The 18,930-nt window shown below is 43.1% G+C and overlaps 1 protein-coding gene across 6 annotated transcripts in view; it reads left to right on the top strand.

The window, feature by feature from the left end:
* PLEKHM3 (pleckstrin homology domain containing M3) overlaps window positions 1–18,930 on the top strand; it is a 159,095-nt gene that overhangs the window by 30,532 nt on the left and 109,633 nt on the right. For all 6 annotated transcript variants that reach the window (XM_083842255.1, XM_083842253.1, XM_083842254.1 and 3 more), the window contains 2 exons: window positions 477–1,412; window positions 15,527–15,672. In XM_083842255.1, the coding sequence (XP_083698381.1) occupies window positions 477–1,412; window positions 15,527–15,672 (1,082 nt within the window). The remainder of the gene's footprint in view (window positions 1–476; window positions 1,413–15,526; window positions 15,673–18,930) is intronic.

The following is an 18,930-nucleotide window of genomic DNA, read 5'->3' as shown; positions in this document are numbered from 1 at the left end:
TGGACAGCCTGTTATTGTTCAGTTTTAGGCCCTGAGCCTAATTCGCATAAATCAACATAACTCCTTTCTAGTAAAAAGAGCAACGCAAAACATCTTGGTCCCAGGTCACGCAAAAAAGCCCCCAAAAAAACCCACTGCCCATGGCCGTCTCTGGGGTGAGGCTGCGTGCGGAGTGCCCGGAGAGGCCAGGAGGTGAGGCCGGGGCTGCCCCCTGCCGGACATGGAAAATTGCTTGGTGTTTCTGTCACTGTTTCCCCATCCCCTTTCTGTAGTGTTTTAGCATCTCTGGGGAAGGAAATGCTGCTTTTTTTGGTAGTCAGTGCTTGTGTTTGATAATTATAGCCTACTGAGTTAAGGCTATTTCCATGATCTTAGTCTCAGAATATGTTCATAATAGGAGGGATGTATAAGCCAGAATGACTGAGCAAAGTGAAATGAAAGAATTAATGGTAATGTTCTATTTTTGTTTCCTCCAGAACACAAGACAACGTTTCCAAATATTCTGAAGAAGGGATACTTAGAAATTAGAAGAAACAATGACAGCTACTGGCAAACCTGTTACGCTGAGCTCTCCCCATACAAACTGTACCTGTATTGCCTGGACAGCAGTGGCAACCAGACTCTTCCCACCATGTATCCGCTCATCCATTTTCAAAGGGTCACTGTTACTGGTAGCATTGAAGCCAAGGTGGTGGACGCTGCCCTGTCAGACAGCTCTCAGCTACAGCTGAAGGCGGAGTCCCCATGGGAGGCTTTGGACTGGGGACGGAAACTCTGGGAAGCGGTGCGTGCTTCTGTGTCTACTTTCACAAGACAGCAGGAGAAACTGGAGAATGTGCCAAAGCCTGACAATAGCAGTGACCTTTCTCAAACAAATGGATTGGTAGAGAAGCCCATGGAACTTTTGCTGTCCATGAATTTAACTGAAAATAATAAAGAGTACCAAAATATTCTCAAATCAGGGACTCTTTACAGGTTAACTGTCCAGAATAACTGGAAGGCATTTACTTTTGTCTTGAACAGGTCTTATCTCATGGCATTCCAACCGGGTAGGCTTGATGAAGATCCTCTGATGAGCTACAATATCGATGTGTGCCTGTCGGTCCAGACGGATACTCAGGATGGCTGTGACTCTTGCTTTCAGGTCATTTTTCCTCAAGATGTCCTCCGCCTGCGAGCAGAGACCCGTCAGAGGGCCTTGGAGTGGATGGAGGCACTGAGAACAGCAGCCAATGCCACTAGAAGTTTAGGTCAGAACCTGCAGGTCACGCTTCGGAACAAACCTGGAGGTCGGCCCTTTGGAAATGATTTTAGAAAGAGTAAGCGCCAGTCTGTGACCACCAGCTTCCTGAGCATCCTGACCACGCTGTCTCTAGAGAGAGGGCTCACAGTTCAGAGCTTCAAGTGTGCAGGTAAGCAACCAGACTGCAGCATCTGCACCCACTCACCTTCTGCAGGGGAAAAAAAAAGTCAATTGGTAGAGCTTATATTTGTTTTAGCAGCATACAGCTGCTCCTGCCTCTTACTGCAGCCATAGACGCTTTGGTGTGTTAGTGTTTCTTTGCTCTCTAAAATGTGGAGAAAAACCTGTAAGATATACAGGGATTCAGCAGCATTTGATGAGATCTGAAGTGTTAGACCGTGCACGCATGGCATACATAGGTGGGCCAGGGCTTCCTTACAGGGCAGTTGAGCTGTTTTCTTGCTTCAGGAGTCTGGAAAGGTGATCCAGAATTAAAGGGGTCTGAATTCTGGATAGTACACGTGTCCAACATCAAGCAATTGTGTTTCTTTTTATTATTGTGTCTCCTTCAATTTGTTTTTGGAACTCCACTTAAGTTCTGAACCTTTTGGGGACACTTCTCAAAGCCATGCCTATGCTTTCCCTGACATACCATCTTTTAGCAACACATATTCTATAGACACATACTCTGAGGTTCAGGCATGAACTTACCCGCTCCGTTCTTCTCCTGAAGCAGAGTTGAAAACATGACCTGAAGCCTCTGCATCTAATTGTAAATCTCAGATCGTTTGAATGCTGACTCTAGTCCTAGGCAGGAGCATGATTTTATCCTGTTTGGGAGTGAAAGGGAAAGAGAGTGAACTCATGTGAATGCAGTTCATTGTCCTTTTACTTTAGTAAAGGCACCTTTGCGGAGCAAATTTGAGAAACTTGTGCCAAAATTGAGCTCTGTGACTAAGTTTAGTTATACTCACTTAAAACTGCCAGCTGCATCAGAAAACAGCTTTTCAGTAGGGTTTTCTTCTTTTCTAAGGGAAGCTGCTAAGGCGCTGCATTTGCCCTGGGGTGGGAGCTGTCTGATGTGGGGGTCTCCTGTTGCTCTGGAACCACACATGGCTCTGGGGGAAGGGGTCTCTGCAGGCCCAGGGCCAGCTGGCTGGCCTGAATCCCTGCCAAGGGAGATCTGAAGCCCAGAAACATGGAGTTGCCCTCAGAGCTGGCTAAGGGTCCATCTGGTTTTGCCGCTCCATAGTGGTCACCTGCATGTGCCTCCTCACCTCTCCACAGTGTACGCTACTTCTTTGGTAGCAGGAGCATGGTGAAGGTGGGCCTCACTGCAGTTACCAGTTTGGTCATGTCTTTTGGGCTTCTGTCTGAATTTAATTCTGTTCTTGGCTACAAACTCTCTCTGTGACTTCACGTCTTGTTTTCCTTGTATTATGTGCCAAACTCCTGCTGAAACTGAAGGTGTCCAGGTACTACAATAACTGAACTCCATTGGGTACCTAAGAGCTTAAAAAAAATGTACTACCTCTAAAACAGAGACAACAGAGATGTCTTGCCTTTAAGGACAGTTGTGAGAATGAAAGCATCAGGGGGACTCTGGGACAAATAAGCATCCCCGAGATGGATCCAACCTGTTGTGTTACCCAGCAGACAGGCCTTGTGAAAGCCAAGAAGACTGCAGAATTAACAGCTCCTTTTTAAGACAGTGTCCGAGATTGTATTCAAACTTTATCCCTTTCTTCTCATTTCTGTTCATTCAAAGCTCAGGAGAGGAAGATTTTGTCATTTTGCTTCATCTTCTGACTGAGGCTCAGGAGAGTTCCAAATGGTCATTTCCAGTGATCCAGTGATGATTTCCAACAGGATCAGGTCCCAGGATGACAACACTGTGTGTTTACAATGTGAAATAGGTTTTAGTGTTGCGTTATATGGTAGGGGAGGAGACTTTTCTGTAGGAAAGAGTGGATTTTCTCTCCCAAATATGGAACACTTGTGTTCCCCACAAAAATAAAGTGCTCTGACTGGGCCAGGGTTGCATGGAGTCTTTTCCTGACATACGTTAGGCATTCCCAGTGCTCGTGTGGGCTACTTTTAGTCTGCAGAACTGAACAAAAACGCTTGCTCAGAAAAATATAAATTGTGATGAGTCTGTGAGAAGCAGGCCAGTGGGACTACCTGCACCAGAGGCTGGGGATACACAGCACTTTGGGAGCACGCCCTTTGCTGTGTGCCCTGAGACCCTCAGAGTTGGTCTTTAAGAGTCAGCTGGAACTTCTAGCTGTTACCGCAGCACAAAGAAATGAATACTTATAACTGGGAGAAACTGGGAAATCTTGTCTGGTTCAGAAGAGCTTGTGCTGAGGAGACGTTGGAGGCACACCAGCAAGCTGAGGCTCTGTGCTTGTACCTTGCTCCCTGCAGGCAGTTTGTGCTGTTCCCCTGCGTGGGCTGCTGTTTAACCTAAGGGGCCTGCTGTTGGTAATTACATCTAGCAGGCATTGAGAGCAGTTTTCCCCAGGGCTACTGGGAGGGGTAAGCTTGGAAAAGGATGAGGAGGGGGGAGGAAGAAAAGTTTTGCTGTGAATTCTTCAGCCATTTAGTGCAAATTCCTGTAATTACCGTCTTTGTGTCCTGTCCCAATGGCACATAATACAGCAGAAGCCTTTCCTAATTGAGACCTTACAGGAGGTACAAATCCCTCCTTTGTTCGGCCTGACAAATTAGTGCCAGAAAGTGGCAAGGTCCGAGTGGGAATCAAAGGCAAGCAACACAAAGATGGAACTTAAGGCTACAGTAATAACCCTCTCTAGTCGTGCAGGGGTGGGAGGGAAGGAAAAGTAATGACCAATGAAAAATGAAGGGTTTTTTGTTATAAATTCCCTTGACATGACAGCGCCTCAGGGCTGCTTTATTTATTTAGGAAAAGTGATTAAATAGTAATACAACAGGGCAGACCATTGTCTCTCAAGCTACCCCCCTTCCTACAGACCCCTGCTGCCTTGGCTAATTGATTGACAATGAACCTCTGATAAAGAAGGTTGTTGGGAGGACCTGATGGGGACAGGGTGTTTTTTTTTTTTCTCTCCTCTTTGCAGTCTTTGTGGGGTTCCCCTCTGCGTTTTTTTTTTCTCTTTTCTGTTTGAATTGCCCTCTGCATCCCCCTTTCCCTTTCTGCTTTAGTAAAACCTTTTCAAGGGACTGCTCCCAGACAAACAGCTGACACTCACAAGCAGGTAGGGAAGAATGTCTGCACCTCACTATTGACAAGTTTATCTTGGAGTCTGACTAGCACTTTTCAACTCGTGATATAAGCCAGGGCGGTGGTGTCAGATGTAGTCATGGGGCTGGGGGACAAACTGTTGATACACTGGAGTCAGCAGGGTAGCCTGAGAAAAAGTTGTCTTTTGCTTGGTCAGCAGATACAAAAGCCTTTCTGTATGTTTCTAATTTTCTCTTAACTGTGGAAGGCAGGACATTATTCCTCATAATCTCAGAAAATGAACTAACAGGCTACTGATTAACAGTGGTGAGATGTGTTTTTATAGACCCTTTTACTTTTGCTGTGACTATTTATATTTTTGGCATTGAACAGCAATACGTTTTGGAAAGTTGAGTTAGCTAGAAACTGCTGGCACTGGAATGGCGGCCACCTCTGTACTTCATATGTTCACATAACTGCAGGCTTGATCTTGCTTTGAGGCTGTTGTGTGGGGTATTACCAGTGTTCCCGTGGGAAGTGTTAGGGGCTCTAAGCTGCAGGGACATTTGTGAGCACTGATCTGCTCAGGTGAGACTTTAGAGGGACCTAACTCATGTCCTCAGATGGGCATGAAGTGAAAGTTGGTTCTGCGTTCAAGCTTGTAAACATTAGGCTTTATGATTTGTTTTTTAGTAATGTAGATAATGAGACACATCTTGTTAGGATGATCTGTTGTTTGGTTTTACTTTTTATTCCTTTATTTCAACAGGATTCAAGAGAAATCCCCAAACTGTTCACATTACAAATTTGGGGTGAGATTCCATCAAAACATGTGTTTGGCAGGTGCAGCATCTTGCAGGCGGAGGTGGCACTTGGTGGCAGCTGTCTCCCTGTCTGGCCATCTACGGGCTCCCGGGGAAGGGCATCTGTCTGTCCTGGAGGAACTTCTCTGAAGGTCTGTCAGGAGCAGATTTCCCCAGCGGCCTGTGCTATTGGTTTTCCCTTGGCTTGTGTCTTCACTTTTCTGTAGATGAAAAAGACAAACAGCCTCTCTCCCTGCCTCCTGTTTTTTTTTGCATAGCTCCTGTTCTTTTAACATCTCTCCTTCTTTTCACCTTTTATTTTTTCCCTCTCTGTTCTTTATTAAAACAAACAAACATTTTTTCAGTGGTCAGTTGCGTCTGCCAGGAATGCCTGTTGCTTTGACAGCACGTCCTAATGGATGTGGGAGTTCTGCCTTCTGCAAAATGTGCTCTGCACTCTTTTGTCTATGTGGCTTTCCTCACTCCTGTTCTGGGGTGCCTTCTGTCTTTTTTTTCCCTGCTTTCTCTGTGTTTCCTCACTTGCCAAAAGGATAAATACTGCTATTATAGCACCACTGACTTGGCTGGCTGAACTGAATACCAGGAGCAGAGAAGCCAAGGTTAGTAAATGGGCTATTTCCTGAGCTTGCAGCCCTGTCAGACTGAGCAGCAGGTGGAAAGCTGTTGGCTTTCAAGGAGTCGCTCTGCCTCTAGTGCTGTGATCCTGCGAGTAGATGGGGAGGGCTCAGCGCAACATAACATCATCATGCCAGATCGTGCAGTGTCTACTCTTGCTCACTCCGCTGGTCTAAAACCACCTCCTGCTAGGGTAAAATTAAACTTTTTTTTGGTTTTGTTTTTCTTAATAAAAAGAAAGTGTTTTCCTAATAGTTTGCAAGCCAGCAAGTGTGATTTAAAAAAAAAAAAAAAAGCCAGATGCAATGTTGACTTAGTTCAACTTCCCCCCAAAAAACAAGTAGTTGAAAAGTAAGGGTGCACCTTTCTTGAATTTAGCAAATGCCTTGTGAACTGTCATCATACACAGCACCTATTAGATAGCAGCAAGTCGCTGAATTAGAAGTAGTAGGGGACAAATCTTAGCAAACTTGGCACAATATTAAAATACAAGAAGGTCCTTTGGAAAGCTGTCAGCACTCTCCTCACTTGTTTAGTTTCACATAACAATTGTTCTCACCTGTCCAGGGCTTTTAGGATTGTGCTTTCTAAGTGCTGCAAGTACATTGTGCTTGTTTTCATTTCAGTTGATCTCTTTGTTCCAAGTCTTCAGCTGCCTTTTTGCCTTGAGACTTTGTAATGTCCCCTAAGAATGTGTTTTGTATTGTAAAGGTTTTATTATTTAAATAGCTTTAGTTTAGACCACAGTCTTCCGGTCTTCTATGTCACTTTCAGGCCCTGTTTCTATTGATTCAGAAGTAAAACTTTAACTGGTAACAGTGGTGTTTCTAAACCCTTATCTTCTCCTGAGCTACGCCAAAACCAGCTGAGCAAAAAGAAACCCTTGTCTATGGCTAAAGTAGTGTTTGGAAAATACACTATGTCTAAACAAGGCCACGGACTTGTTAGGAGGGGTGGGAAGAATGTTTCTAGGCAGGGGTGACTTGAATTTGTGTAGCAGGGAGTACCTCATTTATGGAGGACCTGCATGTTTCAAAACATGAAGTTGATTGTCCAAGGTGCCTTTGATCATGTGACAGCTCATTTGGGCAGAGATCAGAAGACCTTGCATGGTGTCTCTTGCTTGTTTGAGTTGATTAAATCTCTTACTGTTGATCAGTTATGATCACAGAAGCCATTTAATTTTCAGAGGTAAGGTAAGTGAGCTCTTCATTCCAGTTTTAAAATGGCTTGCCTGTGGGGAAATGGCAGTGAAAACATTTAGCTTTTGTCTAAGCCCATAGCAGTTAGGTCCTTCACCTTCCTGGCATCTGGCTGGCTTCTTCACAGTGGGATTTTCCCCTTCATAGGACTTGGCTTGAAGTTGGCCTGGTGCTGCCTATAAGGGCAGTTTAGATTAGTACCTGGCCAGTTCAGTGCTGGTCCTGCACCCCTACATGCACTTTGCAATCCTCAACTGGTGTTGTACTAACTTCTTTGCCTCAGCCCTGCAGGCAGAAAAGCTGGAACAGGGGTTTGGCTGATAAACGTGTGTATTTGTCCTGGGAAGTTTAAGGGGTGCTCCAAGTATTGGGATAGGTGACCCTATAACTCTAATCTGTCTGTGAACAACTCTGCAGGTTTTCAACAAGTTGTTGGTGGTGTTTGTTTGTTTGTTTCCAACATAAAATATGTGGGTTTTTATTTTACTGTTACCCATGGTGCTGGGAGAACAAGCTCAGTTCTTTTGTATATGAGCATTTACCTACACTTAGCATAGCCTCTGTGTTTCTCCTTGGCTGTGCCTTGTTTCCTCCAGGCTTGTGGGTGCTAAGTATTAATTCTACTGCCCCCAATGAACTTTTGATTTTTTTTTGGTCCATTTGTCCTGTGAAACCAGTCCACCTGTATGTCTTGATGAATGTGTTAGTGTAAAGTTCAAACAAGAGACTATCAAAAACAGGAAGTCTGAATGTCTAAGTCTCATCCGTGTCAGGATGGTAAAAACTACATCTGGACAAGTGGCAGTGTTTTCAGCCCCGAAAGGTCCAAACTCTGCAAATTCTTCTCTGGAGATCCCAGAGGTTCCACATGGATCATGTCACAAGAGACCTCATTTGTTGGGTTAGCAGCTTTAAAATCAATCAAGGCAGCTCACATGCCAAAGCAGTGTATTACTGGCAAAACTATTACATGTTCATGAGATCAGAAGGAACGTAAAAGAAGTTAGAGAATAAACCAGAGGCCAGCTGCCAGGAGGGTTCCAGGTTCTGCGTATGGCCTTCTGCAGTGTCAATGGACTCTGGTACATACCTGAGCTGCATCACTCTGAGCCGTGCGTGTGCTCAAGGTAGTGCTGTGGTAGTGATGTGCGACCAAGAAGAAATTCAGCTGACTAACATTGGCGAAGAATATGTATCCGCACTCAATTCACAGCCACTGCTCATGTTAGAAGGAGGTACAAAAGCAGCTGTGTATTTGAACAGAAACAGGGCTGATGATTTCTAGGTATGTTAATAGTCACTGTATCAAGTAAATGAAGCTCCACAAACCAGAAGCCTTCAGTGCAAGTAAATGAGTGAACAGTGCAGGGTTAAGTGGTATTCAAACTAACTGCAGAGCAGGAATGAAAACTGAGTTAAGTAGAGACTCTTTCTGCTAAATGACCTGGCAGCAGCTGCGGACATTGGCGCTAGCTCTGATCACACAAATGGCTGGCCTGCTCTGTATTCTCGTCTGCTTCTTCAGCGTTGAAAACCAAGCATGAGTGTGATGACTTGTAAGATTAGGAATACCATTACTAATTATCCTCAAATCATCAGCTTACTCCTAGCTGACAGGCTTCGAGAGTTGGCCCAGAGAGTGTGTTGAGTCCTTATCCCTGACTAAAGAGCTGGTGAATTACCAGCTCCTGCCACTAAGTCCCTCCATGGGTACTCCCATCCCCTTCTGTCAGGGAGCGCATCAGAATCTCAGCAAAGCACCACGTATTGCAGAGAATAATCCTGTAGGGACACAGGGAAAGAACGGCAAATTACTTGAGGTGTGTGCTATTCTTCGTCAGTGCTGTGGTCCTGGGAATGAGGAGAAAGACATTTTTCAAAGCACCGGGGAGAATGCAAACTGGGCATCTGTTAGAAGAGTCACAAGCCACAGCTGCATGTGAAGCGTGTCTTTATCACTGCTTCTAATTCCCTCAGAGCAAGTTATTTGGGAAAAATGGCATCTTGGCTGTCCTTAGCATTTGACACTAAAGGTGAAAAAAACTGTATTCTGTTGAAATTCAAGTCGGGAGATCCAAGCAAATAAAAAGCCAGTTTCTAAAAGTGAAGTTTTGTTGCAGCCATTAGAAACACAGCTGGTATTTTGGGTCCTGATTTGTTGATGAAGTCTTAATCCTGACTTATATATTGCGAAGTGTGATCTTAGACTTTGACATTCATGTTTTTTTCTGTGTTTTATTGTGGGGCTTAATTACTATCAGTTTTGTTGGGAAGGTGGAATTTAGCTGTGTAACCTGCAGCATGATTGTATGCTGTCTTCTGCAGTGCATAAGGATAATAGGTACGGAATGTTGTGTGTGCACCTGTGCGTGCTGTCACCTGGCTTTTTTCCTCCAGCGGTTGTTCCTTTGATTGCTCATCTTCTTGGAGAGGGTCACAGACCTGTGTGTTCAACATGACTGACCTAAAGGATGTTGTTTACTGCACCTAACCCTAGCAGTCTAAATATCGGATGACTACCTAAACCAATTGTCACTGCTGGGAAGAAGGCCTCGGTGCCTAGAGGCTGATCCGTCCCATCTGTCTTGGAGACTGTGGGGAACGGGGCTATGCATTATATCTTTAAGTGGCACTGGTGAAGCTGGGAAGGCTGTTAATTTAGGGCTTAGTTTTAAGCTCCAACTAATGGTCAGGGTTTCCATAGACTCAGGAGGCCTTTGGAGTCTATCTACTTTAAAAAAAATAAAATTTGGGAATGGGGGAGTAATGAACACTTTCTTATTTCTGGAGAAGCTGATATGTATGGATTATAATTAAAGCAGAGTTTGTATTCTGCTGAAGTAAATAATGTGGGATTTATATACTGCTTAGGTAATTGCAACTGGATAAGGGTCAAACCCACATGGCTTCAACAGGGAAAAATTTCTGCCTTTAATCTTTTAGCTTTTTTTGAAAAAGTCAGTAAGATCAGAGAATAGTAGGCAAGGTGAATAGAAGATCAGACTTCGCTTAGAGGTTTAGGAGTTTTGATTATTTCTTTAGAAATAGAATTGCTGTGGAAAAAAAAAAGTAATGCTCTGAAAAGGACAAAGTGTAGATGCAAATTCAAACCTGGGTAGGCACAGGGGGAGCTAAGATTGTATCTCTGTCTTTCTTGTGATTTTGAGTGTTCCCATGGTGGAGTGAATTAGGGCAGATGCACAGAAACATAAGGCCAGCAACTAAAGTATAATTCTCACCTTCTCTTTCTGTTTGTGCAAAGCAGCAATGTTGTATGTCTGTTCTAACACTTAAAAAATTTGTTGCTGTGCACCTTCTGCTTAGTCTGCTCTATGGCTTAATCAAGCTGAAAGCCTTTTGAAGTCCGTGGGTGATTTTCTTTTCTTCATATTGTATGTTGTTTCTAAATGAATTAGCTTCTAAGCTAATCTGTCACAGATTTAATTATGGTACACAATCATGAGGGAGTTGCTTTTTCCTGATACTGAGCAAGGAACTTTATTGAATAAGGAAAACAGTTGTGTACTTAATTCTAGTTTGGTCTTCCACGTTCTCTGTTTCAGTCTGTAGCTTGCTCCAGTATTTTCTTGCTAGACAGATAAAGAAAAAGGTATCTGGATAAAGAAGTTTTCTGCGTCAGCCATGACCATAAGAGTTCTGCACCACCCTGAAAGTGGCAGAAGTGGTGTTTTCTATACTTTGCAGAAGAGGAATTGTATTGAAGTATCTTGGATTCCTCCTCCATGCTATCTCCTCACCACCACCATAAGTCAAGGAGAGACTTGTTAAATATATATATATATATATATATATATGTATGTATTTTAACCTTGTCTTCCTGTAATTCTTTCCTCCTAAAGTCTTAACGTTTGGAGATGAGCCTCTTGATGTTGATACTCCTGCTCTGCTCACAGATTTATCATTGAGAGAGATTCATCTGTGCCCAGCAGCACTTTCTTGCTGCTATTTTTTCTAACCCCTCTTTTCTCTGCTTGATTCTAGTGCTGTTTTGTTATATTTTCTGTGATGAAAGGTTTGGGATTATTCCTTCCCTCACTTTGCTAACAGTATACCGACAGCCACGCTTTTTCCATCTGTAGCTTGCTCTATAACATCCTTAAGGTAGGGATGATTTTGGGGTAATAGTAAATTTTAGAGTATTCTTCTCACTCTAGGCTCAGGGCTTGCCAGACCTTTGTACAGATGTTATGTGGATAATAATCTGTATGAGCATTAGGAATAGGTGAGAGAAGATTGCTGAAAGTAGTGTTGCTTTTTCCCCCATCCTGTGGAAGCTGCTTTGTCTAGTTACAGGCAAGTATTTTTTCTACAAACATAAAATGGTCCCTTCCCCCCAGGAAAAGCTGAGTTGTGTTACTGATCTCTGAGGTGGTTGGCTACATCTGACCGCCTTGCAGGGAAGGATGCTGAAGAGTTTAAAGCCAGGAATCTGTACTAGTTTTGCTTCTGGTAAACACGATGGCAAGTTTATGTACCTGAATGGCCAGGTGCAGGATTTCCAAGGGCGTTAAGCCATGTGCTATTCCTTCCTCCTCCTCTTTTTCTCTTCCTCTTGCTCATTTTTTACCCATCTTAAAAAAAAGCAAAGTAGCATAAGTGGTCTATGCCACAGAAATATGTTTGTCACACTACATCACTTTGAACTGCATAACATCAAAGAAAATCAGTGCTTTGATAACTTGATTTGAAAGAATTGTAGAAATAGCCATCATTATGAATCACAACAGATAGGGATGGAAAGGATGGTGATTTTCCAAAAGCAGTGCTTGTAAGTTAAGGGAAAATGTAGGTGCCTGTGCCACACTCCCATCTAAAATACCTCTACCGTACAATTGCTATGTAGCTTTGCAGAATATGGTTTACTCGAAGATATGAAGCACCATACTTCATACAGAGGGAAATACTCTGTGTAAAAATGCATTTCTGAGAAACAGAAGCATGGACTCAGAGCAGTACTGGAATAAGGGAGAAAGCAATGCATGCTGCTTGGGTAGAAACTTCTTCCACTTCCTCCTCCTTATAAAGCCATGCTTGCCTACTGAGACCCTCCTCACCTCAGAGACCTTCAGTTGTTACGCGCTGCATATAGCCCTCTGCGGGCAGGAGGAGGAGGGAAGGCCCCCAGCACTTCTGCGCTTTGTCAGTCATGTCCAGAGGAAGCTCTCGTCATAGACTGGAACAAGTTTCTGGCTCTAGGAGATGGTAGGATATTGGGCCTTACAATAGGGCCTTCTCAGCTACAAACATTTCAATTTAGGATGATGACAATTCAAAGCTAAGAAGTTGGAGTTTAGCATGTTGTTGCCATCAGTCTAACTAAGAGGAGCTAGGGTGCTAAGACAAACGAGCAGCTTGTGGAGTGGCAGGGAGTGCACTAGCAGTTAGGTGAAACTGGTGCGTCCCGTCCCATTGCCATCCTCACCCCCCGGAAAGGTAAGTGTTGGCTAGTGGGGAATGTTTATAAAAGTTTTAATGGCGTTGAGTTAGGAGACATCAGTCACATTCAGCCACAGCTTTATCACTTGTACTGCATCAGGTGGCCCAAACACATTGAGCTAAAAAAAACTCTGCGTGTCATTTACCAGCCTCTGTTTCATCCAGTGTGAGGGGATTGCTGTATGTAATGAATGCTTCAACTGGAGTCAGTTGAGGCATCAGGACTGATGCTACGCTGCTTTTCTGTGATACCAAATTCAGAGGCATCTTGTGAAGAGAAAGACTTAGACCCTTCACCACTTCTTTCAGCTATGCTGGCGCAGAAAAGCGTGCTGTACCAAGATAGTGCTAACACAAACATTATCCTTTCTGAGGGCTTGCTCCTGTTTAGCTTTGGAAAGGGCAAGGAATGCTCTCTTTTGTGTATTACTTCATCTTGCTCCATGAGTAGAGGAGGGGTCGTATTTTTCTGTTTCCCTTCCAGAGGAGCAGGATTTACCTCTGTTGCGCTCTTAAAAACATGGGCTCCATAGCAACAGTGTGTGTACCTTCTGCCAGCATCTTGCAGAGCTAATAGACAAATATCTTGTCAGATGAGCCGGACTGGTTTTTTCATGTCTCTTCAGCTGTTCAAAACCTTCACCTTGATGTATTAAGACATTTTAAAAATAAAAAGAAAAGTTCTATATGCACTACCGAGTACTGATACTGAGCTTACTACCAGGTGTGCCCGCTGACTTTATGCATAACAGCATTGTGGAGCAGGACTGCATGGGAATTCTTTTGAATGACTGGTCTGGAAATTGCATTTTTTAAAAAAGTACAGAACAGAAAAGGAAAGAAAGGACAGGAAAATGCTTGCTTTGCACTGAGGGAAATATGAAGTTTTTAGGAAAGAATCAAATAGTTCAGTTGGAAGGGACCTTCAAAGATCATTTGGTCCAACTGCCTGATCACTTCAGGGCTAACTAAAAGTTAAAGCATATTAATGAGAGCACTGTCCATTTCTTGAACAGTGACAGGCTTGGGGTATTAACTGCCTCTCTAGGAGGTTGTTAGCTTCTGCATTCTGATCCCAAGCCACAATCATAGGTCATCTTGTTTTGTAACACATTGCTGAATTATTTGTTTTGACTTTACCCGTATAAAGGCACATCTGCATCACATTTCTGCCCTAAAAAATACTGCCTTGCAAAAAGTGCTGCCACTGTGTACCATACACAAAAATATTTCTATAATGACAACAATCTACAGTCATATTTGGCTTTTCTCTTTAATAATTAGCTCAGATGAGATCACATTTTTGCATTATGTATCTTGAGTAATATCACTTGATATGTGCTTATGCTTAACACTCATTTTATGAATGGTAAAGGAGGAAATACTAGCTCAAGTATTTATTTCATCAACTGAACTCTGTTCATGTTTGCATTTTATAAGAAACTGCATACCCTCACTGCAGGAAAAAAAGGTGGGGTGGATAGAAAGAGAGGACATGTCCCACACTGATTTATTCGATAGTGTGTATTGCAGAGTCAGTGGCCAAATGGCTCTGGAGTGTGGAAGTGGAGGAAGTGAACTAATTGTGTCGGTCAGGTTATTCTAATGATTTTGATTAGAGCGGAGAGGACATGGTAGCATGAGCTAATGGGGATAAGGAGGAGTTCAATTTGTGACTACAGTAGTGGAGCTGCAAGCTCTCTCCAAATAAGAATAACTTCTACTGGGGAAAATAAATAAATACTTTTTCTCTGAGACAAGTTGCATAATTACAATAAACAGAATCATAGAATTATTTAGGTTGGAAAAGACCTCTAAGATCACCAAGTCCAAAAGTCCAACCGTTAAATCAGTTATAGTGACAAAAGCAGGCAGTCAGTTTACTTCTGCTTGTGAAACTTTAACCAGTATTTTTACTGTAAAAGTAATGTGCAAGGATTCTGCTAATCAGCATTACTAACCAGCTCCAGCAGAAACTCGCAGCCTGCAGCACGTGCCAGAGAGGGGCTCTGGTGCTAATTGTGCCTATAGCTGTAAATGTCACATGAGGACACTAGCAGTGAAGGAAAAGCAGAAATACCATCGTGTGCCGTGTGAAAGAGGTGTTAATAACAACCACAGACATCTCATTATGCCTTACGCAAACATTTTTAGCCTCACTTCCTGAACAGGTAGTTTAATGTGACTGTGCCATCTGTCTTCCAGCCCTCCACTTTAATATTTATTATTTGAACCTGTTTGCCCATTTTAGACACAGCTGAGAGAAAGGGAAGGGTGTCAGATACAGTGGCTTTATATGTGTTTTGTGAAAACGGGTGGTTAGGTGAAGAAGAGGTCTCAATTAGTTCTTCTTTATTAGTTAATGCAGGGGACTGATCTGCCCCACTACTAGAGGTCATCGAGTACTTGTAGTCAGTGTGACTGCTGCTCGCAGTTAATATTCATGATCTGGCTGTGCTTTGCCATGTCCATGCCAGTTCTGTGGTGAAGTCCTACCTGCCAAGTCAGCATCGCGTCTGGCTGTCAGCAGGGGCTGGCTTGCGCTCCCCCAGGCTGTGACTGCTGGCCGTTCTGCTGGGGGGGAAATGGGAGCTGTCTGGAGCATGGTCTGGTATTTTCTGTCCGGACTTCAGGTCATGTTTCTCAGATGCCGGTGGCTTTTAAACGCCCATCCTTTCACAGTTGGTCTTCTGCCTTTGTTTCTTGAGAGGTGCTAAGTACCCTGTGACTGCTCTTTGAACTGTCCTTGTCTTAGATGCCCAAGTTAGTATATGTTTTTATCAGCACTAGTCCAAGAAGAGAGAGATTTATTTATCTGTTTTTAAGAGAAATGACTGATTGTGGAGTGTTTTTTTTTTTTTTTTGCTTGTTTGTTTAAAAAGACCTCAGATGAGGGAATAATTACTTTTCCTACTGCATCCTGAGTGTGCACCTCTGGCATGTTGTACAAACGCAGTCTTTTTTCCTCTCCCTTCTCCAGGCTGTCAGCGCTCCATAGGCTTGTCCAATGGGAAGGCCAAGGTGTGCAGCTACAGTGGATGGTATTACTGCAGTACCTGCCATGTGGATGACAGCTTCCTCATCCCTGCACGGCTGGTTCATAACTGGGATACTTCCAAGTACAAGGTAATCTCCCTGAAGGTTGGTTTGCTAGCGAGTGGAATTGCTGCTTAGATAGAAACGCAGACATCACAACAGGTTGAGGGTTGAAGGCACTGTCTGCTAATACTGTCTGCTTTGTCCCTCTTGCCAGAGTGAGCCTGGCCTGATGAATCCATGTGCTCTCAACAAGATGGATGTTTTAATCCCAGTTTCCTTAGCCATGCCCAAGGCACTTCTCCACAAGAGCAGCTGTAATCCTCCTTTTGGTGGCGTTTTTTCCATCCTTGCATATCTAGTTGTTCAAGAGACAGAGGGACAGACCACTGAAACTTCTAACTTTTGCAGTTATTAGGCCCTTGAACAATGCTTGTTTCATGAGCAATTGGGACTACAGATTGATGCTGCTTAGCGATGAATACTAAAATTGTGAAAATGCCCATTGGAAACCAGCATAACCCAAACATGTTGCTTGCAAAAGGCCAGTATATCCCATCTTTTGGCACAAACATTTCCAGAACACGAGGACATTGTTCCAGCACTTGTTTGGGCCAGATAGTCAAAAATAACATACAGTAAAAATTCTATCGTTGTTCACTTGCTACACAAGCAGCTTTTGTAAAACTTCAGCAATCTGCTGTTGCTGCTACCTCAGTGGCTGGTTGCTAGATATTGGAAACTGATTACATGCCTTAAAACGTTATGCCAACAAAACATGGGAGCATTGTTGTTTTGCCATCACAGAGGGCATATGCTGAAGCAACAATGAACTCATAAGGAAACCAGATCATACTATAGCTTCAGACACTGTTAGCAGAAGCTGTTTGATGTTTTGTGTCTGCGAATATTATTATTATGGGCTATTTGAAAAGGAAAAAAATAACCAGTAAGTGCCCTATTAGAGGAAAAGCAGCTCTCTTGAGGAAGAAAATTTGTCAGAAGAGGAGATTATTAAAAGGTAGCCAGAGCCTGCCATCAGGAAAATGATAGTCTTGAGCCATGAAATGCAAGTTTTTTCAGAGTTACAAAGCTCCTACATGTGGAGACAAAAAATGACTCCCTTTCCTAGAAGCTAGGAATAAATATTTAAGAGTTCTTTCTTTGGATGCTTTTGCTAAGGACTAAGCTTGCTACTCCAGAGCATTACAGGTAGCTCTCATATGGAGCAAGTGGACGGTAAGATGAAGAGACTTCATATCAAGGTGTCAGTGATACTGCCAAGAAAATAAACTGGTTTGGTTTCTAAGCCTGCGGGATAAAAACTGCTCTATGCTCTGTTTCCTGTGGTCTTAGGTATAGACAGCCGAGGGAAAAAATGAAATGGGACTTTTAAGCTTAAGCTTTCATTGAAAATCTAACCTACTGGAACTCTTGCAGTGAGAAATTAATTTTCACTTTTTGTTGACAGGCAGAACAGTTGTGAGGTAGCATGGGAACACACCAAATTCTGTGCCAGTCTCTCTGCCAAAGCACTGAGAGAGGTGGGTTTAAGTAAGGAACACCATTGCTTAGTATGAAAAACAGTACAGCATCCCCACCTATTAAAGTGGGAATTGAGACAGGGAGGGAAGGTCAAGGGGACATCATGTACCACAGCGGCAGTGGTGCAACTGAGCTGAGATCACCAGTTGGATCTCCTCAAGTCCATCCCATCCATGTATAGGACTAAAGTAACAAATAGTTCTTGTTACTTTTATGAAATCTTTTTTTTTAATCATTTTTTCTTTTTCTGTTCAATTCTGCGTGTGTGCTTTTATTTTGTCCTTGCCCTATGCCGATGTCAACTGAGCAGTGCTTTTCTGAGGTAGGCCACACATTACCTGCACTTTTACATTCACATCTCCTTTTGCCATTCAGAGATAAGGTTTGATATTCGTTTCTTCTGTATGGTCTAAAAAGCAATTTAGTGCTGGCTGCCACATTTAATATTGGTAATGAAACTGCCTTGATTCCTTAGCAGTGTATTGATTAAATGTGCTGATTTGGCAAAGACAGATATCTTGTCCCACTTCCTTGAGGTGATCTTGGTAGTATTAATTTCCTTTAGGCTCATTTTCAAAGGAAGGTCACTTAATTTATCAGCATTTCACCTCCTGTAATTGACCAATGTGTCTACATAAAGCCATGCAGCAATGTCCCAAAATGAAGCTAAGCAACAGAGCTTCTCCTAAACACTCAGCCCTGCAGCTCTCAGGCGGTGCAGTGATGTCTGAAAGTGGAGCTGCTGCAGTGGGTGACTCTCTCCAGACAGCCTTGTAGCATACCCCAGAGAGGGCCTGCAGGAATTGAGTGTGTTAGGTACACACAGTGTATGATGGTCAGAGCTGAAAGAGACCTTCAGTCTTCAAAAACTTGTGTATTTTGCACAGTCTAAAATGTACCTGTCAGTTCACTAAATGGAAGAAAAGTGAATGAAGAGTTTGAAAAATTGCACTTCTTCCCATGTCTTCCCACTGCCTTTTTCTTTCCCCTCTGCAGGGGTTGCTGGGGTCTGTCATATCTGTCTCAGGCAAAACAAGCGCCACAGCATACTCTAGGACAGGGACTTTTATGGTGATATAATGTAATTGGGCATGTTTCTCTGCTGTGTTTCGTGAAGTCCTGCACACCTGAGTAGTATCTTGCATCAATTAAGCTTTGTAAATGGAGAGGTTCTTGTGTGCTTTTGGCAAGACAGGACATGAAAAAACAGAAGCAGTAGAAATCTGTAGTTGTCTTATCATACTGTGTTGAAAAACAATGCACTTAACACCTGAAAGCATGTGGATAAGAAAACAAAAATCCCCTTGGTTGCAATAAGAGCTCTTTGAAAGCACTTGGTGGTTAAATGTGGGTCTTCTGTCATAACCAAAGCAGCTGTTCATTCCCAAGTAGTTTTTTTTTTCTCCTGTCTCCCTACTGTTTTCCTATTCGTGTTTTTCATGTTTGTGTGAAGAAAAAAGAAAGGAGGTAATCTTTTGAACATCCCTTCTTCCTTTTACTTATGCCAACTGTTTTCCCTGGTTACACACAAAACCCAGTAAGTTCTGCAGTTTGGTTCAGGTAGATTCCAGCCTGTGCAAAATGCCAGACAAACATAGCAGGAAATGAACTCCCTGTGCCAAAAGCTTCAAGGGAAGCTGACTCTGGTAAATTGAGTTCTGAGCTGTAAATTCACAGCCTCTAGAAGAGAAAGGTCTGGAAATGTTAGCATCCATCCTTGTTTGACATTTAAAGCTAAAACCCTCTTGCAGTTTGCATCTTCTCATTCGTGTTGGCATTTTTAGTAGTGTCGTCAGTCTGACT

This window comes from Anser anser, assembly GCF_964211835.1.
Source record: "Anser anser genome assembly, chromosome: 6".
Classification (NCBI taxonomy): domain Eukaryota; kingdom Metazoa; phylum Chordata; class Aves; order Anseriformes; family Anatidae; genus Anser; species Anser anser.
This window is presented reverse-complemented; position numbering and strand designations above follow the sequence as displayed.